This window comes from Typopeltis vanoorti, chromosome 4, assembly GCF_054136105.1.
Source record: "Typopeltis vanoorti isolate ZY-2024b chromosome 4, IOZ_Tvanoo_1.0, whole genome shotgun sequence".
Lineage (NCBI taxonomy): Eukaryota > Metazoa > Arthropoda > Arachnida > Uropygi > Thelyphonidae > Typopeltis > Typopeltis vanoorti.
In genome coordinates this window covers 75,738,298-75,764,554 of record NC_143552.1, presented here as the reverse complement: position 1 = coordinate 75,764,554, position 26,257 = coordinate 75,738,298, and the positions used below count along the sequence as shown (strand labels likewise).

The 26,257-nt window shown below is 34.9% G+C and overlaps 1 protein-coding gene across 1 annotated transcript in view; it reads left to right on the top strand.

Moving 5' to 3' along the window:
- LOC150107421 (transcription initiation factor TFIID subunit 1-like) overlaps positions 1–26,257 on the top strand; it is a 688,572-nt gene that overhangs the window by 219,941 nt on the left and 442,374 nt on the right. The window contains exons 13-14 of the mRNA XM_090391849.1: positions 8,719–8,831; positions 21,978–22,106. Coding sequence (XP_090247975.1) covers positions 8,719–8,831; positions 21,978–22,106 — 242 coding nt within the window. The remainder of the gene's footprint in view (positions 1–8,718; positions 8,832–21,977; positions 22,107–26,257) is intronic.

Here is a 26,257-nt window from a genome sequence, read left to right as displayed (position 1 = left end):
TAGTTTAAAACAATAATAGGAATAACATACAGTTAGGGTGCATGATTACAATAGAATCTCATTAAACGTGCTACAGAAGTAAAAAAAAAAAATTAAAAAAAAAATTAACACAATTTTGTATGACAATTTCCCATACTTTAGGAATAGTAAGAACGTCGTTGTGGTTTAAGTTTGGTCTGTGTAGTAGGGCTTCAGAACTTTCTTTGTATAAACGTTCATGTTATTTAAAATAAAAAAAATTATAAAGCATGTAGACAAGCATTCTATACTCTGCAGGGAACAGCATGGGTTTACTAAAGGAAGGTCATGTTTTAGCAATTTGCTTATATTTTCTAACAATGTTACAGCCAAGTTGGATAAAGGAAATGGATACACTGTGATAATGTTGGATTTTTCTAAGGCATTTGATGGGATACTACACAATAGGCTGTTGTGTAAACTGGAGAATATGGGATTGGAACATAATCTTTTGACTTGGATCAGGGGATGGTTGACAGACAGATATCAAAAAGTGGTTTACAATGGGTGTGAATCTGCCAGATTTAAGGTAACCAGTGGCATACGTCAGGGTTCAGTTATTGGGCCATTATTGTTCAATCTATACATTAATGACATCAAGCAGGATCTATCATCAGATTTGCAATTGTTTGCTGATGATGCGAAGATAGGCAGGGCAATCAGGGATGCTACTGATATTCAGCAATTACAAAATGATTTGAGTAGACTGGAAATCTGGGCAAACGAAAATGGCTATCAGTTTAATGTTAGTAAGTGTAAAGTTATGCACTTTTGGTGTGATTAGAGTTCCAGTGGCATATTATATTAGTGGGGTTATGCTACAAAAAACTTGAAGAGGCAAGGGATCTTGGTGTTTTGGTGGATAAGAATTTAAAGTTCAAAGGTCACATAGCAAAAGTTGCGAATTCAAGTAGGGTATGATAGCTGGGTTGGGTAATTTACAGCCTCCCTCGATGAGTCCTTGACTTCCTGGAGGTCTCGGATAATAATAATAATAACGGCATGATGTATTATATAGCGGCCAGAGAATGGACACTTTAACAGACGTGGTAAATACTGTAATGTGTGGATGGTCGATTATGTATTACTGGGTGTTAGATGGCATGACATTTGTGGGGTATGTAGTATGAGCAGATTGCCTGGTGTAGAGTCCCTTTGTTGGATCCTATTTCGTCTTTATTTGGATTTCTAATCCAAATAAAGAGAAAATTTATATTTATTGACTGTGCCACTCTATATCTAAATTAATCCAAGAATGAGTCCTTGACTTCCTGGAGGTCTCGGATAATAATAATAATAACGGCATGATGTATTATATAGCGGCCAGAGAATGGACACTTTAACAGACGTGGTAAATACTGTAATGTGTGGATGGTCGATTATGTATTACTGGGTGTTAGATGGCATGACATTTGTGGGGTATGTAGTATGAGCAGATTGCCTGGTGTAGAGTCCCTTTGTTGGATCCTATTTCGTCTTTATTTGGATTTCTAATCCAAATAAAGAGAAAATTTATATTTATTGACTGTGCCACTCTATATCTAAATTAATCCAAGAATTAAAGTAAAGCCAACTCTCAACTATTTCCCTTTTATGTGTTGTTATTATATATATAGGCTGAGTTTATTTAACTTATTTTATTCACCTGCTTTGGTTCGATTGTTTTATGAACGGTGCAGTAAAAGAGATTCAGGCAAAGTACAACTTTAGATCAACAAAACAAACATTTAATATAAGCTTACAAATTATACACTTTAGTTTAAGTCACTGAATAAGGTATTACAAACATTTTTGGCTCATCTGGTAATTTAGTCATATAATTTCTGGCAATGGTTAATCTGTTGTCTGAAATACAACTTTCACAAAATTCAATTAACCATTTGAAAAAAGTTCAATGTCATAAGTCCCTTAGTAACCAACTACATTAATATCTTATAGTTAAGTTTCAAATACAATATAAGGGCGGCAATGTTTCTTCACAAGTATACACTCTTAAATCCACACTCCAGCTATTCTCCGCAAAAGTTACTGTTAATGTAGGGATATTTTAGGAAGAAACACACACATATCTCTGCATAGGAGTAACAAAGTTGGTTAATTCTTACCGGTAAATTTCCTTGTTCATCTACTTATGTACGGACACCTTTTATAACTGTATTCACTTAAAACAATTAACAGCACTCATTAAAAACAAAACAAATCCTCTTAGTAATAACTGCATAAATTACTGGTCACAATTCACATAGTTATGAGGTTCTTGCTTGGAGCAAAACGCTTGTACTATCTTTGACATCACTTGACCAATTCAATATTCTACCAATAATTCATGAACTAAGGTAACATGCAGTAATTCTTTAACTTGAAGTTTTTATGCACAGTTGCCTATTCTTCCAGCATTTAATTAATTTTTCAGGCACTATATATCTTAGCACAGCTATTGTTTAAATTTAACTTTGCTGCCTCTACTTATTCTCTTAGTTACTCTGTGCTATTCTTCAAGTTTCTGTGTGTCCTTGAAAGGTCGGTCTAGAGTCGGTCTAAAGTTGCTACTTTGCTATCTTCCGTTGCTTTATTTGTCATTCTGCAACTTACTAGCTAACTTGCTCCTCAACTAGTAAACCTTAGCAAGCTACTTACTGACTCGCCGACTCGCTCGCTGTTATCTCTTTACTCGCTATTATCTCACTCTGATTCCCCAAATGAATCATTTTTTTCTGTTTTTCACTTATATATCCCTTCTTCCTGCCAAAATTATTCTCGTGCACTACCTCTATTAAAATCCTTTTCCAGCCCTTCAATACCGATCTGCCACGCTCTGTTCTAAACTCGCACTCGCTATCTTATATACGTTTCCATGACAATGGTAACAAAATATAATAAAACTGATGCATTGCACAACGTTATACCTCTACATACAGGAACAAATAAGGAATATTTACATTTCAATTAATATGCAGTTAAAATGTTGAATACAAATTCTTATAATATTAACATAGCAATAAATAAAATAAACTTAATAATATTTTAATACAAAGCCTTTTCACTATTATTATTTATCCTTGATTAATTAATTAATTATCAATAGAACTTAAAGGTAGTTACACGAGTATTAATTTATAAACAAGTGATTTACATTAAATAATAATTACAAGTCTAGCTTATGTGATGGAAGATCATGTTGGATTCTGAAGTAAATATTAATTACTCAAATCTCTATATATTCAGAATCCAACACCTTGAAGTTTATCATTGCTCTCACACTTGCAGCTATAACTAACAGTTTAAACGATAACTTTAAATAACGAGTTTCAGTTAGATTCATGATTTTAATTAAAATTCTACTTCAAGGGTCCAAGCAAAATTTGGTAATGCAAACTAAAGATGTTACTCCTCTTTATACGGCCTTGATAACGTCCACATCTGGATCACCATGCTCAAGTCTGGTCTCCTCGGTTTCTTGGGGATGTGGATGCGGTGGAGAAGATTCAGAGGCAAATGATTAAGAATCCAGGCAAAAACAGGTGATGACTAGTGGTGTGCCACAAGGTTCAGTGCTGGGGCCATTGCTGTTTAATTTGTACACAAATGATATAAGAAATAAATTAAAAAGAAATATTCAGTTTGCTGATGATGCAAAATTAGGTAGAGTAATAGTTAATCAAATCAATGTGGTGAGCTTGCAGAACAATTTAAATAGGTTGTCAATATGGGGAAAAAGATAATGGGTGTCAGTTCAATATGGAGAAATGTGAAGTTATGCATTTTGGGATAAACAGATTAGAAGCTGTGTATCACATTGGCTCTGTACTCAATCTGTACTCTAAACTTTAAATCTGTTAGTAGACAGATTTAAAGTTTAGAGGACATATTGCCAAGGTTGCTAAAGTAGCCCATAAGATTACTTGGCTATTGAAGAACATACAAGTAGAGATAAGGAAGTTACTCCTCTTATACGGCCTTGATACTTCCACATCTGGATCACCATGCTCAAGTCTGGTCTCCTCGGTTTCTTGGGGATGTGGATGCGGTGGAGAAGATTCAGAGGCAAATGATTAAGATGGTGAGTGGTCTGTTGAATGTTCCCTATGAAGATAGACTGAGGGTGTGTAGATTGCAGAAGTCGGTTGATAGGAGAAAAAGAGGGGATATGATAGAATCATTTAAGTTACTTAAAAATTCAGGAAAATGTTTCAGCACTTGGCTGGAGGGGCCAGAACAGGGGTTCATTCCTTAAAGTTGAATAAAGATGTGGTTAGTAGGGGTGTGAGGACTAGATTTTTTGCTTGGAGAGTTGTCAATGAGTGGAATGGGTTACCAAAGTCAGTTGTGAGTGCTTTGTCTGTTAATGGGTTCAAGGAGAGGTATTGATAGATTGTGTGGATAGTTTGGGTCTCCCATAATGAGTGTTCTGACTCCATGGAGGTGCCAGTACAATAATAATAATAGTTCGTTTTTTTAGGGTCATGTGATGAATAGAGATTAATTTCTGTGATGATAAAGCCAATAAAAAAATAATTAAACTATTTGCTGCATGTATAGAAGAAAGCATTAATTGTTAGCAAACTAAATATTATTATTAGACCTCCAGGGAGTCAAGGGCTCATCGAGGGAGGCCATATGTCATCCACACCAATTGTTAACCCTTCTCTTAAACTATTTCACACTAGATGCATTCCCTACTTCAACAGGCAAACTGTTCCACTCACGGTTCTGTGAGCGAAACATCTAGCTCTCACACCTTTCTTAACTGCACACAAACTTAACTTCCATGAATGCTCCTTGTTTACTCTTCACCTTCCATATAATAAAAAATTTTATCAACCAATATTCTATGTCTCTCAAATATTATAGACCTCTATCATTTGTCTCTCTTCTCCTGTGTACAGATGCTTGCAGCCCACACACACTCCTTCAATTTATCCTCATAATCTGCATTCCATAATCCTGATGTTATCTTTGTAACATTGTACCTGTTCTACAGCTTCTTTATTCTCTCTGAAAACAGGAGACGAAATATGGGCACAGTAGTCCCAGTATGGTTGTTTCAAGGCCTTGTCAAGAAGGCAAAATGGCTTCATCTTTTCATCTCATTGTTTGTTTCACATTGCAATTATCATCTAGGGTTGTATTTGTAATTTTTTTTCTGTTCTGTGACATTTGAACCTCAAATTTCTGTCTACTATCTCTAGCCTCATCAGTTACTCCAAGCATAATTCGACTAGTATATGCTGATGTTTCATCATGCTAAAGTGCATGACTACACTTGCTAATATTGAATTGATAGCCATTATCATTTGTCCACACTTCCAGCTTATTCATATCACCCTGTGAATGCTGTATATCAGAAGCATTTTGGGTTGCTCTGTGCCTGTCTTTGCATCATCATCAGTGAATAATTGATGCCACAGAGATCCTGTGTGGCACTTTCCAACATCATTGATATGTAGCAGTGGTCCAAGGACTGATCCCTTATTCATATGACTGGTCACCTTAAATCTGGCAGATTCACCCCCCCCCCCCTTCACATACCACTTTGTTACCTGCCAGCCTCCTGCTTATCCAAGTCAATCGTTTAAATTCCAATTCCACATTCCCCAGTTTATGCAACAGCCATTCATGTAGTATCTTATCAAATGCCTTAAGCAAGGTCTATGCAACAGCCATTCATGTATCTTATCAAATGCCTTAAGCAAGGTATCCATTCCCTTGATCCAACTGAGACGTTACATTATTATGAAATGAGCAAATTGCTCGGACATGACCTCCCGTTAGTAAACCCATGCTGTTCCTTTCAAAGTATATCTCCTTTGTCCACCCATTTCTGTATGAGGGGTCTTACTAACTTCTCTAAAATCTTCACAGTCACTTCAGAGATACTGATAAGTTGATAGTTAGATATGTCTTTCCATAACCTTTGTGCAATGGGATTATCATACTTTCTTTCCATTCCTGTGGAATCTTTTCTGAGTTAAGACTTAAACTATACTGACATGTCAAGAGCCTACAAGTTCATTTGACCATTCCTTTAGCATATGTGCGATATCCCATATATCTCTATTTCTGAAGTCTTATCTAGGTTATGGAATTTGCATGTCAAAATGCCTATTATATGAAGTATTGACCTTCAGAGACACTGCTAAAAATAAAATTCATGGAAAACATTTTGTACTGTTAATTTTGTCAAGCAGTGTAGAACACATCAGTTGGATGATTAAATAGTTATCATGAGCTGCTTTAATGATGCTCTCCATAAAGGATATAAAATCCTTTCTAATTTGAATGAATATTTTAAAACAAAAGACATGGACTCTATCATGCAGCCTGTATATTTGCTGTCTTTAGCATTTTTGATTAAGTAATTCACTATCACTGTTTCTTTTCCACATAATTTCACTCCATGTATAAATCCAAGATGCTTTTGTATATAGCTATCCTGTCAGGGTCTGGATCAGCTTGTTCAAAAGTATCTTGGGTCACAGTTTGTCCCCCCCCCCTCCCATAGACTGTAGTCTAATGAATTCTTAATTTCTAATATTTTTGCCACCATATAGTGTTATGGTATAGTACATTTAATGTTTTCTTATAACATTAACCCATTAAACTGCCTTGCTTGATATGTGGATGCATGCATTCTTCAGAAGGATTAATTTTGATCTTCAAAGAGAATGCATAACAAGTGTTTCACCTTAATTCTTTGTAATTTCACACTAAAAGAATCTTATATTCAACATCCACATCTGCCAGAATAACTTAGTAGTTAAAGGAGATTAATTTTTTATTATTACTTGCTTGAAATTTACAAGCTTTTGTTTTTGGAATTGTTGAATTTAGTTTGGCTTATGTCCTTTTGGTATAGTGTTTCAGCTTACTCTATAGATCTTTTGAAGAGAGAAACACTTAGTTGTTCTTTAAATATTTGCTTTTTATACATTTGTTAATATTTACATTCATATGCCATTAACCATTTAAGTAAAAGGTTATTTACTGAGTTTTTTTGAGCAGCAGTGCATTCTTTTCAGTTTATCTCAAATATTGTGTATGCATGCAGTCACTGAAGGAGTTCGAAATCTCTGCAGTGTTTCCCAGTTTGCTTCAATGCTGTTTTTTTGTACCATACCTTACCATACCAACTTTGCTTATTCTAATGTCTATTTTCATACTTGATTTGCCATCTTCACTAAAAAATTATGCCTAAATAGCATGCTAGAAAAATTTTATTTGCTATAGAAAGTATTTTTGACTTGGGTATAGTTATGTTAAAGATACCAAGCAATTTTAAACCTGGTTTTACTCCATTTTTTCCAAGTAAGCAAACAGACAAAATGTCAAGTTTGCACCTGCAATTTATGCAAGACTAGTTGATCCCACAGGTAATGCAAGACCAAGGCAACTCGTGGTAAAAGTGGAGCAAGCTCTGATCACTAATCTTAATATTTACCTTTAATGCCAAAACACATCTCCAAGAAGGGGATGTATGATGTTTTGTATTAAAGGCAAGGAGCCACTACCCAGACCGGTTTCGACCTTTATTGAGGTCTCATCAGTGGGAGCTAGGCTTTATTTGCTATATTGGCTCTCTAAAATTTACAAAATTATAACAGCAAAATGTGAGGTTTCTAAATTTTCAAGTTTTCTCTAAATCGGTCACAGAAATTGATTGCTCATGCTTGAAGGAGTTAATTACAAATAGCTAAAATTAAGCTACTAGATTCATTTGTGCAGAAATTTTGCTCAATCAAATTAGTTCAGAATGTATCATTTAATTATATGCTTCATAGCATACTTTTTTTCTAGAACAAGGAGTTTACTTTTACCCAGTTCCCATAGAAGCATGCCTTCACACTTTGCTTGTGACCCTGACTTTGGCACACATTTCAGTTCAGTTTTCATCAGATTGATCCAGCTTTTGCAACTGCATGATAAAAACACTGCTGAGAATGTGGCACTTTTTTGATGTGCATGGCATTCTGCTCTGATATAAGCATTATTCAGCTGAATTAAAGCAATAAGGATCTTCTAGAAGAGTTAAACACAAAATATACTAGGTCAGACAATATTGAAAGAATATCTCATTTATTTTGAGCACTTTTGCTCTGTAATTTGTAAAATGCAGATTTATCTTTGAGAATTACCATATTTTTTGTGTATAAGACGAACCTACTTTTCGAACCCAAAATTAAGAAATCAATATTTTAAACATTTCCACTGTCTAATCATACTCAGTCAGAGGAGGTCCAAACCGTCTCTCTGAAGCTTTATTTCCATGTTGTTTTGCATAATTGATGACTTTTAACTTGAATTTTGAAGATTATGACAATTTTTTTTTATTTTCAGACATTTTTATGGGCTAGTGCTCAAAATATTGTTAATGCAGTAACTTACCCTGTCAATGCATTGCAGACGTATGAATGCTTTCAGAGTTCTAATTGGTTTATTCAAAATCAGCCGTTAATAACATCAATCGACAGAGTTAACAAGGGCTATTGATTGGCGGAAGCCTGTTTGCTGAGACAAGGTACCAGCAGTTTTGCTGCAGGTCTCTCAACCCGTTACCCTCCCATGTATAAGACTTTTTGGTCTAAAAATTTTAGAAAATAAAGTATCGTCTTATACACTGAAAAATATGGTAAGTCTTAATGATTTGAAGTATATTGTATACAGTATTTGTCTAAAAAAGAAATCACTGAATCTTATTCCTAGGTGCTTCCAAGAATCCATTACATAAAAATGATATATGGTATTCAATTTTTCCTGTTGAAAATGAAGAATTAGTGCATGGATTGTGGGAAGATGAAGTGATTTGGGATGCTCAGGTAAGACTTACTGCTTTAATAAGTGTATTTTTTCACTTAATACTTTAAGTGAAAAAATACACTTATTTGACTATTTAAAATAAATTTGTATTCATTAGAAAATTATGGTTCAGAATGATATTCTTTCATCAGAGATCATTCCTTACATAATTGTATCCTGAAGCTGTGATGAAAGTATCTTAAATAGCTTCTGAATATTGAGTACTTGTTAATTTATGTTTTAAGTGGTCACTAATGGGTCAGAGCTCTACACAAAAGGTTTGGCATTGTTTTACATTACTGTATTACCAAGTATCTCCTTGGTGTTGAATACACAAAAAGGCTGGCTATGACTCAGTTGACCATATTTATTCTGTATCAACTGATAACTGGGTATGTATGATAGTACAGTATAATTGGATACAATGCCTGCTGTGTCATTTACTATGCAAGCTCCCAGTTAGTCACAATGAAAACAGTGAAAAATTAGTGCAAAAATAATTATATATTACATTTATGAATCTTTTTACATTAGCCCTTACTAAGAATTCTTGCAAGTTTGGTTATCTTGACTACATGTTTTTGGCCCTTGTATGTATCCTTGCCTTGGTATGTATCCCTTTTGAATGTGTAAAATGCTATGCATAATGGGAAGGTCCACTGCCCAGGGTTTCGACCTTTGAGGTCTCATCCATGGGAGCCAGACCCAGGAGAGATTGTGTGCAAAAAAAAAAAAAGTATACCAAGTTTTTTGGCAGCTGCAGCAGCTATATGTTGAAAGTTTTTCACTTGGTTATACTATAAATTAAAGAAATTATATTCTTGGTTTCATCCTTTATCCAAGTGTATGCGAACATTGTTTGCACTTTAAGTCACTTCATGACTGAGCTACTTGTATATAGAGGCTAATGACTTCACATCGATTGCCTTAGTATCCCATAATGCAGTGCACATATCATTACAGACATGTATAATACTATGCATTATCAGAAGGGCTACTGCTCAGACTGGTTTCGACCTTTATTGAGGTGAAAAAGTAAAGGAGTGCTCATCATAGACTTGGAGTAGTTAGTATACGGGTGCAAGAGTGCCTGATAGTAATAGATGAAAGAAAAGATGGATAGATAGTATCAGAGATGGAGAAAAGGCCTCAGCACTTTTATATCATCATATAGCCAAAGGCTATGAGTTTTCCTTTTTTACCAATATCAACAGATGAACAACCAAAAGACTAATTGAAACTAAAGTGCAAAGATGACTAATACTCAGGTGGTTAGCCATATCTGAGTTAACTGCCTTCAGTTGGCCTTCTCTGCCTGGGATTGCTCTCCATTCATCCTTGTAATTGATCCCAAGACCACATTGAATTAAGAGGATGGAGCCATTTAAAAGAAAAAGACCTCTCATTGCAAAAATAGACAGAATTTTATCTCCTCCTGGTGAATATTGTATAATGTGGGTGGTCTACACTACCTAGCCAGAAATTTGATATATCCTAGAATGCTTCTTTCTAAATACAAAAATTGTCTGACTGAACAATGAAATTTCCACCATACACTGTTATAAAACACCCTTGTATGTCATATTGCTGGTTTGCAAATCCATGTTTCTTTCTAACCTTCCATAAATGGGATTTTAATTCATTAATTATAAAAATCAAATTCTTTTCCTTTTGCTTACAGGTGGTGGTTACTGGGGAAAAAAAAAAAAAACCTGTTCTGTTGTAAATAATGAAATGCCCAACACATCATATTATCTGTTCCAAATATGTAGGGCAAGAGGGCAGCTGTAGAATGCATGTTCTACTGTTTCCAATCAGTAACAGATATCACAGATTGCATCTCTGATGTTGAAGTACCTCCATTTGATGGTATTGACTGGAAGGCAACCATATGCAATTCTCCAAGCAAGATCCCTTCTGTTAGGGTATCCTTGGAACTTCAATAAGTTATGAAACAAAGTTTCATACCCAACTGCTAAAGTTTGTGGCAAAAGAGATTAAAGATCTCTTTACATGAAATTTTACATTTTTTAATGGAAAGAATGTCAATGCCAGAATGTTGTAGCAGTCTTAGAGTTAAGCACAAGAATGTTGTAGTATTCAGAAACACTCTGAGAAACAGCCTAAATCCTCCATGCTGCTTTGATTGTTGAAGAAATTCCTTTTTAACTCATTGGTATCAGCTGGACCAAAAAAAATTGCACAGGCTTATTGTATAATTCCTTTTCTTAACTTTCTGTAATATTTATTATGTAGAACTGAGCAGGGAAGATTATGGTTTTGAATTCTATGGATTGAGAAGAAAAGAAAAGTGGCCCAATTTTCCAGTCTTCTAAGGTTTCAATGATTGTATATAAGTTCTTGAACAAGTAATATTGAGTAAGTGAAGAAGGGAATTCCAAGTATAGTGAGGGGGTTCTCTCTTTGAGGTTAATCTAAAAGGAATGCCTCCAGGATCCCACTTTCAAAAAATTTTTAATTTTGTCTTGTTTGCATTAGCAGTTAATCCAGTGATCTTGCTGAATTTTTCCAAAATACCAAAAAAGATGTATATGGAATCATTATCCTTAAAATTTTTCTCTACATCCTTTGCATATGCTAATACCTTATTTTCCTTCCTAGTTGAAGAAATTGTCATTCCTTGCACAGCAAGTGCATTATTGACTTCCTGTAAAAAAATGGTTCAAGAACCAATGTAAAGAGAGCAGACAAGGACAAAGAGAGGACTAAGAAGGCAACCTTGCTTGACTCCTTTTTTGAATTTTGACCAGGTCTGATAGGAACCCATTAACTAGGAGGTGTGGGTAGTTGAATTGGCCTAGGCTCCTTTAATAATAGATAGCACCTTTTTACCCACACCAATTTGCTGGAGGATGTGGAATAGAAAAGGATGCCGGATATTATCAGATGCTTGAGTAAAGTCTACTGATAGCACTTCCATTGGTTGCTTTTTGTATTAACTAAGCGAAGTAGATCATGTAGCAGAAACAGATTAAATTCTACTGCTTGGCCTGGAACTCCATACACCTGTGTACTTTTAATTGTGTGTCTCTCATTCCCACTTTGAGCCTGTTATTGATAATGAGGAAACATATCTTGTAGACAAGATGAAGGAATTTAACAATATAATTAGAATGGGAAGAATAAAATCCCAGGCCTTGCAGTAAAGTTCTATCCCTAGACCATCAGGTCCTGGGGATTTCCTTGTCTGGCATTCTTTATAGGCTGTGGTAACTTCAGATGCTGTAATGGATCTGTCAAGCTCATCTTGGATATGAACAAGAAAGTGATTAATGTTCCAAGAATTATAATTTCCAACAGTGCTGTTGTCTTCAAACAGATTTTTGTAGCATTTTTGAAAGGAGTCAAGGATGTCTTGAGTGGTGGACTCGTCTTCACCATCAGTGCAGATTTGAGTGATAGGCCTTTCTTTGCAGAATTTAGTGAATTGTCTATTGAACAATGCTGCTGTATTCTTATCTTAAAATTTCTTTCTTCTATTTGTTTCTGCCTTTCCATATCTATCTCTATGTAAATGTTTCTCATGATGTTACTACATTCTATATCATTGCGTTGGTTTGTTACAAACCAGCTTCTCTCTTTATTCAGGTCTTTCAACCTGTTCCTTTCATTCATTCAATATTCTGTTTTACTGCTTGTGTGACTTTTAACTGCATATTCCAGTTCCAGGTGACATTATTCCAATTCGAACAGAGGGTCTGGAATTTGGTTGAAAAGATGAATGGAAAATTTGGTGGAAGTCTCTATGGTCCAGAACTGATCTCTATCATAATCCAGAATGATTCTACTTAAATTCCATGCAGTGGAATTTAAGTAGAACTGGATTATGATCTGACTTGTTGATGTCAAGATGTTTTATCTGAATTATCCTATTTATAAGGGAAGAATAGATATAAATCAATCAAGATGGCTACCAATACCTTGATTCTGTATATGTAAGCTTGGAGATTAGTGGGCACCATATAAATATTGCTCCAATTCCTGGAAGAATTTTCATCTAACTGTTCCATTGGATGGAGCATAATCATGTATAGACCTATAGACCTTATTACATATCCACAGTATTTTCAGTCTGTTGCCAGGATTCTCCCTTCTGCATCCCTTTGAGTATTACCAAATGACCCAAGGAGTGTGTGTGTGTGGGGGGGGGGTGGACAAGAATAAGAACTCCTACTCCAGCACTGTTAAATCTTCCAAATTTCTAATAAGAAAGAAGTGGATATCTATCTGTTAAAGTTTTTATATCTGCAGAAGTATGTTTCCCAGATAAACAGAAACCTGATATTATGACGTAGCATAAGTTTCCATATAGTTTCTTGTTTAATTTGCCTGTGAAATGCTATGATTAGTGAAGTGTCACTGATAAGTCTTTAACTTCTGGATTGTGGATGATGAGTTGTGAAGGAATCTGTGAAAGAGCAATTGTGTAGTCTGCTTCTTGTAAACTGTTTTCCACTTTTTTTACAGTTGCTTTCCATTATTTCAATTTCATTCCTATCATTCTTGATTTGGAACCTAGTTATTTTCTTTTCATGTAGATGATAATTGTACTGAGAAAACTTTGAATCAGTAAACTTAATTATTTTTTCTTTAATTGTTTCTCTTGTTTTCCCTTTATTAGCACAATGCAGGCTTCATAGGTTCTTCATAGTCCATAAACTCTTCTTAACCTGAAGAGTCTTCATTTGGCCACTTTCTCCATCTTTACATTTTTTTGTTACTTCTTTTTCTTTTAGATGTAGTTCCTTTTTTTAACACATCTTTTATTTTTTTTTTGTTTATACTCAAATTTTTTTATTAATTCATCCTTTCTTTTTGATGATCTTGTCTTCATGTTAAGTTCTTTTAGTTGTCTTACTTGCTTTTCTGTTTCTTCAGTTTCTCCTTGTATGACAGTTTCATGTGTTTGCATTTTGCCTTGTATCTGTTCAGTTGTTATACTAGGTTCATTATTGGTAATTTCAACTGATATTGTTCCATCCATATTTGACTGGGAAAGTAGCTCCTGCAGTTCTGGAATTTTGGGGCTAATTACTGGCTAATTTGATCTCACACTTTTTGTGATTTTACCAAGTGTAGTTTGTTTAAAAGCAATGTCTCTTTACTAGACTGAATTGGAAGATCTGGGAACTTTTCATTATGCCTCTCTGATATATGTATGGTGCTTTAATTGGTTCTACTGTTGCTCTTACTCATTCTGCAAAAGTTCTGAAAAGATAGGTGTTAATGTCATGTTCAGAACTTTTGCATTTCTTACAAGCTTTGAGACTGATTAGTGATATGTCCGATCTCCATGCAGTTGAAACATTTAGATTTGGGGCAGTTGCCACCCAAGTGATCGTATGAACCACAATGCAGGCAATGTCTCTGTACTCCAGGACAGTTTACCATAACTCAGGTTGTACCAATGTTGACAATTTGGTGTGGGCATATTCATTGTGAAGGCAACCTCACCAGAAAACCAGTTTGGATCTTCACTTGATAAACCTTTTCATTTGTTACTGATTTTACCCCATTTCGAGAATGTCTGTATAAGAATTCCATTATTGTTCTCTATATATTCCATTGGAAATCTTTTGACTTTTACTGTTTTAACCTAGCTTCCCACCATTAGGAATTACTGTTCTACCTATGAAAGTAAAACTCTATAACAGTTTATCCCCTTTTCCACATCTTTAAACACAATTATATATTTCCCTCCACTGTACGGTGTAAAAAAATAAATCTTACTAGCACCATATCTTTTGAAACCTAAGTCACCCGTCTTGCTTCTTCACATCCTGGAATTTCATTTTGACCTTTATCAAAGTCTCATCAGTGGGAGCCAGACCCAGAACTGATACCAAGGCCAAAGTAATGCAAAAGTCAAATTCCATATACAAGTAGTAAAAAGGTGTTACATCTTAATACTCAGGATTAGATATAGATGTTGAACATTTTTTCACTTGGTTTTACTATAAATTAAAGATGGAAAGACATTATATTCTTGATTTCATCCTTTATCCAAGTAAATGCATGTACAAACTTTGTTTGCATACACTTGGATAAAGGATAAAAACCCAGAATATAATTTCTTGGTATCTTTAATTTATTTGCAGAAGCTACAGTTGAAATGTGGTTGTGAATGGAAAGATCAGAGAATGCAAGTCAGTCCAAGTAGATAAATCTGATCATGTTTGGATATCTCAGTATTACTGAAGGTAGGAAGGCTCTTTCTTGCATCTTGCATTCCCTCTACACTGAATTTTACAAGGCTGTCCTTGTCCCACTGGGATGTAGTTAGAAGATCTGAATTCAGGTCAATGGTCATGATAGATCTTGAGGATATTAATACTTGAGCACTGTTTGTCAAATGAAAAGGAGGAATGGAGTGTACTGTCATTTGCAAAGCTTGGAAATCTGAGAGAGCTGGTCATTTATGTACAATAGGAAGAGAGTGGGTGAAAGAATAGAACCCTGGGGGTACTCCTGCATAGGGGAAAATCTGAGGAGAGTAAACCATCCACCATGACATGTAGTGAGCTACCAGTAAGAAAGTAGGCATTCCAGTTGCAGAGTGAGGATGGCACTTTGTTAAGTAGGCCCCTGTGCCAAACTTGATCAAATGACTTTGAAATGTCGAGGACAACCCACGTGAGTTTCTCCAAATTTCTTCATGGCTTCAGTCTAGAGGCAAGAAGATCAACTGTAGATCATGAGTGGTGTTGTAATCCATAACTGTTGATCGCTGATTAGTTGGTATGATTCCAGGTGGTTCAAGAGCACTGTATTGGTTGGTTGTTGATGACCTTCTCCATAATTTTAGATAGAACAGAAATGAGATCATTTGGATGGTAGTTTGTTGGTTGACTTTTATCACCTTACTTGGGATGGGCTGGAAGTGGACCCTGTTTTCATGTTGTAAGGTTGATGCCAGTTGAATAGGATAGATTGAGGCAATACAGGATAGGTGTAAGGTCTGGGGCACTGTTTTTTGACACAATAGGTGCAATAACACCAGGACCAGATACCTTGTATATGTTCAGGTTATTCAGGATTCTTTGGATTTTGTTTTGTTGGAAGACTATGAGTGACATGAAGGGAGCCATTCTTGGTAGTGTGGAGGAAACTTTGCCCACATTATCAATACAGGAATTGAAAGAGAAGATTGATACCAGTAAGTTGGCCTTGTCTTTAGGTGAGGTGACTACAGTACCATCCGGTTGTGAGAGTAGTGGAAATCTCGGTGGGCAGAAGTTGTGCTCAATGGCCTTGGTAAGGGAACTAGAAGGAGAGACTGGGCAGGTGGCGAGTTTGCATCATTCGGCCTTTTCAAAGTGTGAGTTTGATTTGGCGATGATTCTTTTACAATGGTTGTGAGCTGCAATGTAGGCAGAGAGAGAGAGAGAGCAGTTGGAGTTTTGGTGAGCCATTCATGGTAAGCAGAGGTTTTTTTTTACTTTTACAATATTAGCACATTTTTTGGGAACCAAGACTTGGATTGTGGTTGAGAATTTGGAGTGGAGTAAGGGATGAAAGTCTTCATTCCTGTGAGGATGATTTCTTTTATTTGGTTCTGAGCAGATGTTTGGATCAGAAGAACAGAAGCATTATTCAGACCATGGGAAGGAGGAATAGAAGTTGTGGAGATCCTCCCATTTGTCACCCTTGTAGTGCCAAAGGGCATGAGACTGTGAGCTAGTGGATGGCAGTTGTTCTATGTGCAAAAGCGACTTGTATGAGATTGTAGTCTGAGTTACCAAGAGGAGAACTGACACCCACGTATACCTGGAAGGGGAATTTGTTAGGAAGAAGTCAAGTGTGTGTTGGCAAATTGGAGGGGTGTTTTCAGTTATTCTCATAGGGAGATTGATGATCTGAGATATGTCATTACCAATGGCAAACATCTCAGCATCCCTGCCTCCTTGGTCAATGAAACTGGAGAATGGGAGCCAGTGTGAGTTGTAGACATTGAAGTCCCCAAGAAGGAGCAATTGCCATTTAAGTAGGAGGTGAGTTTGCAATATTGGGCCCTTTCAAAGTCTGACTTGGACTTGGTGATGATTCTTTCACAATTGTTGCGAGTTGTAGTGTAGGAGAGTGACCATCTGGAGTTTTGGTCATAGCCATTCGTGGTAAGCAGATGTCAGACTTGGAAGGGCCAAATGATGCAAACTCGCCTCCTGTCCAAAGTTGCTCCTTCTGGTCCCTTGCTAAGGCCAATGGGTGCAACTTCTGTCCACCCGAGTTTCTACCACTCTCACAATTAACAGTAATACCTTATCATTAGCCATGAATGATTGACAGCTGTCACTCAATAACTAAGGGCTACAAGGGAAAAAAAAATGGAGATCAGTGATTTGTTTGAAAGCTTGTAAATGATTGTCATGAAATATAATAGTTCTGTGGTTGAGAGAAGTTGCCAGCACCAGAAGTCAGATTAGAGAGATATTGAAGATGAGTAATTTATCAGGATAAATTCCTGTTGAATTTTCCATTTTTAATTTAATAAAGCATCTAAAAAACAGCTATTTAATACAGCAACAATAAATTTCTTTTCAATTATTTAAAAGGCCTTTTGATCCAGTTTGTGTTTATGAATTGAAAGGTTTATAATACATTAAGCATGTAGCATTTTATTTATATAAATAAAATTATTATTTTTCCTTGTATTTGCAATTTTCTAGATTTTAAGATAAATTATTTCTGTTAGTTATTGCACCAAATGGAAATGATTAAATGTAATTTTTCCTCAATACTCATATTAAAATAATGTTGAATGGACAAAATTTGTTAATGAGTGGTGCTGCTACCAGATTGGTTGCTGTGAAGTGAGGAGTTACAGTTAAGGAGAGAAAAATATGGCCACAGGAAACAGCAGCACATTTCATCTGATTGGCATTTAAAAATGAATATGCATTCTGTAACTACATGTTTTTGGAAGTGTGTGATAAACAATGCTTGAAAAAAAAACTGTTTAACACATGTAAGGAAAATTAGAATTTATTAAAATCTCCTCCTATATATTTTGTTCACGTGAACATCATTCAGGGAGCAAGCAAAAGAATTGGTTATAACATTCAAAAATTAACATGCCAAATGAGTTAAACAGCAGGAGAGTACTTCTCCTTCTAAATGTTAATAGTTAGACTTCCAGAAATTCTAATTTCCCTTACATCTGTTAAGCTATTTTTTCAAGCACTATTATTAGAGTATTCTCTTTTTTTAGATGTTCTATGAGAATATAGAAATAGTTTTTGAAAAATGCAGAAAAAGTACTTAAGTTAATGCTCAGACTTCCATTTTTTGATTATGATGTGCAGTAAACTACCTGAAAAAGCTAAAACATTCTGCAGTATATTGCTCTGAGAAACACAGTACACTACTTAAAAAAATAAATAAATAACAATTTTCAAATTTTGGGAGGATAAGCTCTAACATCTGGATGATCCATTAGTTAAGAACAGGAAGCAAACCTTGGAGATTCAGTGGCAAGCCTTTCAGAAAACCCTGATTGATTCAGCCAGAGGGGCAGGTTGTCTGCAAGGATAGAAAATTCAGAACTCCATGGTGGACACAGGAAGTTAGAGGCAGTGAAGGAAAAGAAGAAAGCATATCAAAAGTTCTGGCAAATAAGTCAGCTTGTGCACTTAGAGAATACAGAGACAAATGTAAGAAAGCTAAACACTGTGTAAAACTAGCTATAGCTAGTTTTACACAGTGTTTATATAGCTAGCGTGTAAAACGACTGATTTGGAGGAAAATTGTAGATAGGAAGTTAGTAATGATGTAAAATTTTCATGTAGTACTATCATATCCTGTACACCCCTTGAGGGTACATGTCAGGAATTTGATGATGAGTAATGATGAATCTGTTTCTCAGTACTACAGCAAACTTTTGTGCATTATCCAAAATTTAAACATTCCACTTGACAACTCCTCCCATCTGGAATATGTTAAACTGTGAATGAAACTATGTTGTGTATTTTTTTTTTTTTTTATTCACATTTAACATTGCTTATTATATATTAATCATGACTTGTATAAAAGTTATTTATTACTCCTTATTTAAGAATTATTAAGTATTTATTCTGAACTTAATCAACTATTAATTTATTAAACAATAATATGTGTATAATTTATTATAACTTATATATATTGTAACGTGAATATTATTATAGTTATCTGTATACGAAATGAAAGAGTTGATTAAGTAGCTCTAATATTCTATTTATTGTGTTTTTATTAACTCAATGTAGTGGTATAGCCTTATGTAATATTAACGAAAATGTTTACGTTTATTTGTTGTCATGGAAACGCGTGAAATAAACGAGCGCGAGTGGAACAGAGCGAGGGCTGGAAAAAGAATAATAAAAAAATATAAGAGGTAACAAGAGAGAGTTGGGACGGAAACTTGGAAGTGAAAGGAAGCAAGGGCATAAACTAGAGAAGTAGAAGTAAATGAAAGGTTCTTAAGGGCAGGAGTTAAGAGGATAATTTTTATAAGTGAGCAAGGACGAAGTGAATTTTATAGTTAGCTGAAAGTGAAGCCAGCAGTAATAATAAAAGGGAAATTGATGCTGTAATCGGATAATATAAAAAGCTGGACGTTCAAGGAAGAATTCTGAATAAACCCAGTTGGTCTAGAATTGCGGCTTATTTCGATTTGCCCTAAGGAGAACCGCACAGTGTTTTAATTAGTTTGAGTGGTAACAAGGATAGTTGAAGTACCCTGCAGTCGATGTCTGGATTTCTGAAGCGCGATTGATAGTGTTTTAATTATAACTGTGGATAAGTCTTGTAGATGTGTTCTTAAGTGAAATAAAAATAATTTAAAAGTTTGCTCACAACATATTTGATGTACTAGGAACTATTTCCGGTAAGGACTATTTTAGTGTATTATTTCAATGCTTGAAGAATTGAGTGTTAATTACGCTACGCTTAACCTAACCTCAACTGTGGAAACTCTTCGTGATTGAGAGTTGAAGTTAAGAATTGTTAGAGAGATATTTTCAACTATTAGCGCCTGCGATATTTTGAACTTATAGCATGACTGAGAAGTGTGTGAAAACTGATTAGATAGGAAGTTCTATTATATTTATATATGTGTAGGAACTTTGTAACTCAGAAGCTGAGAAAGTGTATGTGAAGGCTTGGAAGGTTGAACTAATGTGATTGACTTGGCTTAATGTTTGACTTGTTTTTATTGTTTAAATTAGAAGTAGAATTTATGTATGTGTTATGTAGCTTATATTAAATGTTTGTTTTTGTTAATCAAAAGTTGTATTTGCATGAATCTCTTTTACTGCACCATTCATAAAATATTCGAACCAAAGCGGGTAAATTAAGTAAGTCAAATATACTCGGCCAGTATATATATTAAGGAGAAATAGTTGAGGGTTGATTTTTCTTCAATTCTTGAACTAACTCAGATATAGAGTGGCGCAGTCTTTAAATATAAATTTTCTCTATATTTGAATTAGAAACCAACTAGCAACTATTTTTAGGTTAAGAACATCGTAGTAAATAACATGTCAGATCCAAGGTACAGATTAACACGAAGTAGGATCCAACAACACCCCTTGAGGGTACATGTCAGGAATTTGATGATGAGTAATGATGAATCTGTTTCTCAGTACTACATCAAACTTTTGTGCATTATCCAAAATTTAAACATTCCACTTGACAACTCCTCCCATCTGGAATAGTTAGTTTCTTCAGTTTAGGCATGCCATCTGACTATTTAAAAGAAATATGACAAAAAGGATAAAGTGCTTGAATAGTGTAATCAGCTTGTCATTCAACAGGAAGATAGATTAGCATTAATGATATATTTCCTACTACATGTACTAAACAGATAATTATTTGTTTGTTCCTTCTTCTTCTGCTTAATCTAAAGAAAATTTTAAAAGCTAATTAAGAACAATAGAGATTTTCCTGAGTTTACATTAAAACCACAATATTTTGTGGATTAGATGAAATAAACATCATTGGATGAAGTGATTGAGGCAACAGAAATCTATTGTGAAGGGACACAGATGATAACTGATATAACTATCCAAGGATTTTAGATAATCCTTGGATAGTTTTTAGATAAACCTTTTACTCTCATAAATCCAAAGTTTTTTTCCAGGGATCAAACATATTGAAAAAGGTTATGTTCTGGCATATCGGTAAGAACAGAGAGAGAAATACTCCACTACTCATCACATATGAACAAAGCTAAAAATAACTCAAATTCTGAAAAAACATTTCGGGTAGCATTGTGGCACCCTTTGCAAAGGAGCATAATCTTTACTTTCAGATTTCAATTATATTAAATTATAGATTACGTTAGTAGGTAGGTTAATTAGATATTTTAAATAAATTTAATTAGATATTTTAAGTAAATTTAAATAGGGATTTTACTTCTAAAGAAGTAACTACCTTTGTTTTCATCCTGTGTTTTCTTTTGAAGATTTCTCACTAGTTAACAATTCTCTCAGGGTCTTCCACTCCAGAAGTACAGGTAATATTCAGAATTGATTTCTTGAAATGTAATGTTTTTACATGCAATTTTTTTGTATCTTTTAAAGTTGAAGTGTCTGGAACAAAGGAAGTTTATGACTATTCTAACTTGTTAGGCCTAAAGGTGTGTTTGTCTGTGTGTGTTGGGGGGGGGGGTATCATTTAACTTGTTGTACTTTATTATACATCCTTGGCATTACCAGATAGGCAGCAACAGCTATGAGTATATACAGTTGCTAATTGTAAGAAATTTCTGTCTACGCACATACTAGGTGTGGTGGTGATTCATCTCGCTTTGCTCGCCAGTCATTGGTTTTCACAAGTTTGTGCCAGTGGCTGACCTCCTTTTCTTTTGTTGATTTTTGTTTGCGACAGGACTTGGACAATGTTTTCCTTGATTTTGTTTTGCACTCTTAATGTTTTCCTCTTCCACACCTGATCATAATTTAATATCCTACATCCTGCTTGTTTTGCTTGCCATTCCTTAGCAGTGAAGCGAGAAACAGCACAATGCAGTGTCTTGTATTTTTTATTGTGTGTGTGTACACACATTTATAACAAAAGTTGGAGCATATTTCCTTTGCCATAATTCATAAAAAAGTTGATGTATAAATAACATTATTGCCATTTTTCATAAATTGATTCTTCATATTCACCAGGCAATGTTGAAAATACCAACTCCCAAAGTTCTCACTCTTGATCCAAATGATGAAAACATCATTCTTGGCATACCTGACGATCCAGATCCAAATGATCAGATTAATACTGAACCCGTAAAAGAGAAGAAGGTAAGACATTTTTTGTTTAATTACAATGCAGTACTTTGTGTATCTGAAAATTTATTAGTTGATAAAATAAATATGCTGATAAGCTTCTGTTGATCTGGCTCTTAATGACACATGTAATGTGTGTTTAATCAACATTTGCACCAAGCTGTCTTCCACATATTGTGCATCAGGTAAGGACTCTCAGGGACCATGTATTGCATCTCTCTCTACATCAAGCAGACACATTTTTAGAAATTTTTTTAATATATATGGCATGTTATTTTTATTTTTTAGAATTTTATTCTGAAACTAGTAATGGGGAGAGAGAAGATGTTAACTTCTTGGAAAACAAAATTTCCATGAATGCACGCATGCTGTTATCAGTCAGTTTATTTCAACTTGAAATGATTTTATTTACTGGTGGCAAATGCAAATGTTAAACTAAGGAATGCATTTTTTTTGTTCTTATCCATTCTACATTATTGAAAATGCAATCAGAAGTTGTTAAAAAATGCAAAATTGTTTCTTTATGAAATATTCATGCTTTTTTTTTATTTCATTTATTAAAGAAAATTCAGAATCTTTAATATAACATTACAGGAGTTTTTGATTTTTACATATTTTTGCAATTTCTTATTTTACTTTTTTACCTGAAGTGATTCCTGTAAACAAGATTAAAGGAATAGTAAAGGCTTTTCTCGGAAATACACTCTGAAAACTAGTCTTTTCTTTCCATGAATAAAATAATAGCAGATAGGATGTGAGTGCTAAAAAATCTTAGAATAAATTTCCTTTATCCATTCTTTTAAAATAGGTTGTTTAGACATTGCATTGTATGTCTGCAATGAAACTACTGCTTTGTTTTGCTTTGTTAAATACTATTTACAAACAGAACTTCAGCTTGGCCATGGGTAATCCATTATCTCCTATATTAGCAAATTCATATTTAGAAACCTTTGAGGAAAAAAGTAATCAGTTTCTTTCCATTAAAACCAAGATTATGGAAAAGGTATGTATATTGATGATGATTTCTTAATTGGGAGCCATGGACCAGATTCTTTCAGTGAGTTCCTGAACCATCTCAACAGCCAATGCCCAAGCATACAATTTACCTTGGAATTGGAAGGTGAAAGTTCTTTCCCTTTTGGGATGTCAACCTCACTCATGCATCAGAAAAACTGAAGATCTCTATTTATAGAAAACCCACACATACCGACATGTATCCTCATGCGCAATCTCATCATTATCTGCCCCCAATCTTGGCATCATTTCTATATTAGGTAAATGTGCTCATTCTCTCTTCAGCGAAGAAGAAGAGATGACCAAAGAACTATAATTTCTCTAGGTTAAAAACCTAAGTTTCCAGAAGTTTAAAAAAACCTACTTGTTGTGGCAAAGATGGGACTAATTTGGGATCCAGCCAAAGAAAGGCTTAGAAAAAATTCTAGTCATCAGCTAGAATCTAATCATAATAGGTTTTTTTTTTTTTTTTTTTGCAGCCTAGTGCCGTGGATGCAAACACCATTTACACACAGGGCTACACATGCACTGCCTTAGAAATATTATCAGTTATGAATTTCTTCAAAGTCTTCTACAACATTTGTCCAAAGGTAGGTGATGACAGTAGTTAAATCCATCCTGGCAGTTGCTTATTAGTTCACAGGTTTCAGGGTATCATAGTAGTTGACTGTTGATGTTTTTCCCCATTACATTTCATCACCTGGTGATATACCATCACCTTGCTTATTAGAGACCTGAAGTAGCTGCAGTGATGTTTGGTTGCTAGAGGAAGGGTTCCAGTTATTATTCCCCTATCCTCCCACTCTTCCCACATGCAGTTAGAGTGATACTCTCAAAGACATACCATTCTCACTGTAGGGAGCCCAGACCCTCCCTTATTCAAAGGTACAGCAGTAAAATGATTATGCAGACCTGCTGCTGGTTAGTATATGGGACGTTAGTATATGTGGTATGTTTGCAATTTTGTCATCTCTGACTGCATGCTCCACTTCATCAAACACAATGAACCACATTTGAAAGAAATGCATTTTTACTGCAGATCTCAAAAATTCTCCCACACAAAATAGGTAAAAAAAAAACCAAACAAACAAAAAATATAAAAAATCCTACCAGAAAAATGAAAAAAGACAACAGAAATTCAACCAAATAACCCACGAACACTAATTCTTACCCCCCCCCCCAAAAAAAAAGACTAGAACCGATATACCATACCAGAGACTGTAAATCCTTGAATCCCCACTGTTTGATCTGCTTTGGCTCAAAATTTCTCCTCCAAATCAATCTGCCCTTTTCATATACACTCTCTAAACTCCATCCACTACTCTGATCTCTTCAGACTTTCTCTCTCTACAGCTTGACTTTCTGCAGTCTAAATACCCCAATAGTGAGGGCATCCTTTTTGGGGACTTCAGTGACCACAATTCACACTGGCTCCCATTCTACAGTTCATCGTCCAAGGAGGCAGGGATGCTGAGGAGTTTGCCATTGGCAATTACCTATCCCAGATCATCACTCTTTTTACCAGAACACCTGACGACCTCATCCAATTCACCAATGTTCTTGACTTCTTCCTAACAAGTTCCTCTTCCAGGTATACCGTGTATTGTTGGTACTCTTCTTGGTAACTCAGATCACGACCTCATACAAGTCTCATTTGCCATAGAACAACTGCCACCCACCAGTTTACAGTCTCGTTACTACAAGGATGTCAAATGGGAGGACTTCTCGACCTCTATTCCTCTTTCTCATGGTCCAACTAATGCTTCAATTCTTCTGATCCAAACACCTGCTCAGAACCAAATAAAAGAAATCATCCTCACAGGAATAAAGACTTTCATCCCTTATTCCACTCTAAATTCTCAGCCACCATCCAAGTCTTGGTTCTCAAAAAATGTGCCAATATTGTAAAAGTGAAAACCTCTGCTTACCATGAATGGCTCAAGACCAAAACTCCAGCTTCCCATTCTGCCTATATTGTAGCTCACCAGATCTAATACTCCATCAAAAGATAAAACTTGCAACAATGGTGAATTTCTCATTGAGAATAAGAGCTAGAAGCTAATCGATATCAGACTAGTTATGAATAGTAATGAGGTGGGTGAAAGAGGATAATTTCTGTGCCTTGTAAATTTTGTAAAAAGAGAATAAGCTGTCTGTGTCTTGTAAATTTTGTTTTTTCATTTAAATGAGCCAAATAGTTGAAGATCTTTATTATGTTAGGAAGAATAGAAGAACCAACTCATATGGTCAAAACTGGCGATAATAAGCTGGCTGTAAAGACGTCTTTGATGTTAGCAAGAAGGTCAGAATTTAATTTTTGGTAAAGGAAAGAGGTTGAGCAGTGAAAAGACAAACTATTCACTGGAATAATAGGAGAATTGATACAGTTCACAATGGAACTTCTTAATCTTAATGGAACACTGTTATGAATTTTAGTTGTCATAAAAGATGGATTCTACCAAAATATGCAGTTTCTTTATATTATTGGCTCAGTTTAGGACTTCACTAAGAATTTAGTTAATTTGTCATTTTATAGGATTATGGCTGTCAGTTTCTTGGCAGATGCATTTATCCCATAGAAGAAAGGTAAATTTTGTGTTGTAATTGGAGGTGTCCATAACCTCAACTACTCTTAGTCCTCTTTAAAGATATTGAGATGACTATTGCATCTTATGGATTTTTAGGGCTTGAAAGTTGGATGTCAAAAGGTTAGGTGGACGAAACTTGTCTATAAGAGCTTGGATAGCATGGATCATTCAGCATGGAGTCAACACAAAGCGTATGGTCTTTAGGTCAAATGCATGCTTAACTCATAGAAAGCCATTTTAAGAACATACATTTATTTAAAGAAGTCTCCAAGAATTTTTGAATTGACCTATTCAAAATTATAATGCTCTCCTTACCAAATTTTTGAGAATAATTCTCAGTAAATAGTTTAAAATTATTCATGTCTTAATTGAATATTATTAGGTTGCAGCTCTTTTTCATTATCATGAAATCCATTGTTGTAGCTTCTGCCTTCATTGAAATCCCAAAAAAGAATTTAACTCATTCAAAGAACCTCAAGATTTGTGAAAGAAGTCTTTCCACCATCTGTAATTTCAAACAAATAAAATAGAAGGAAGCCAGTCCAAATCTTTAGATAAGTTTTT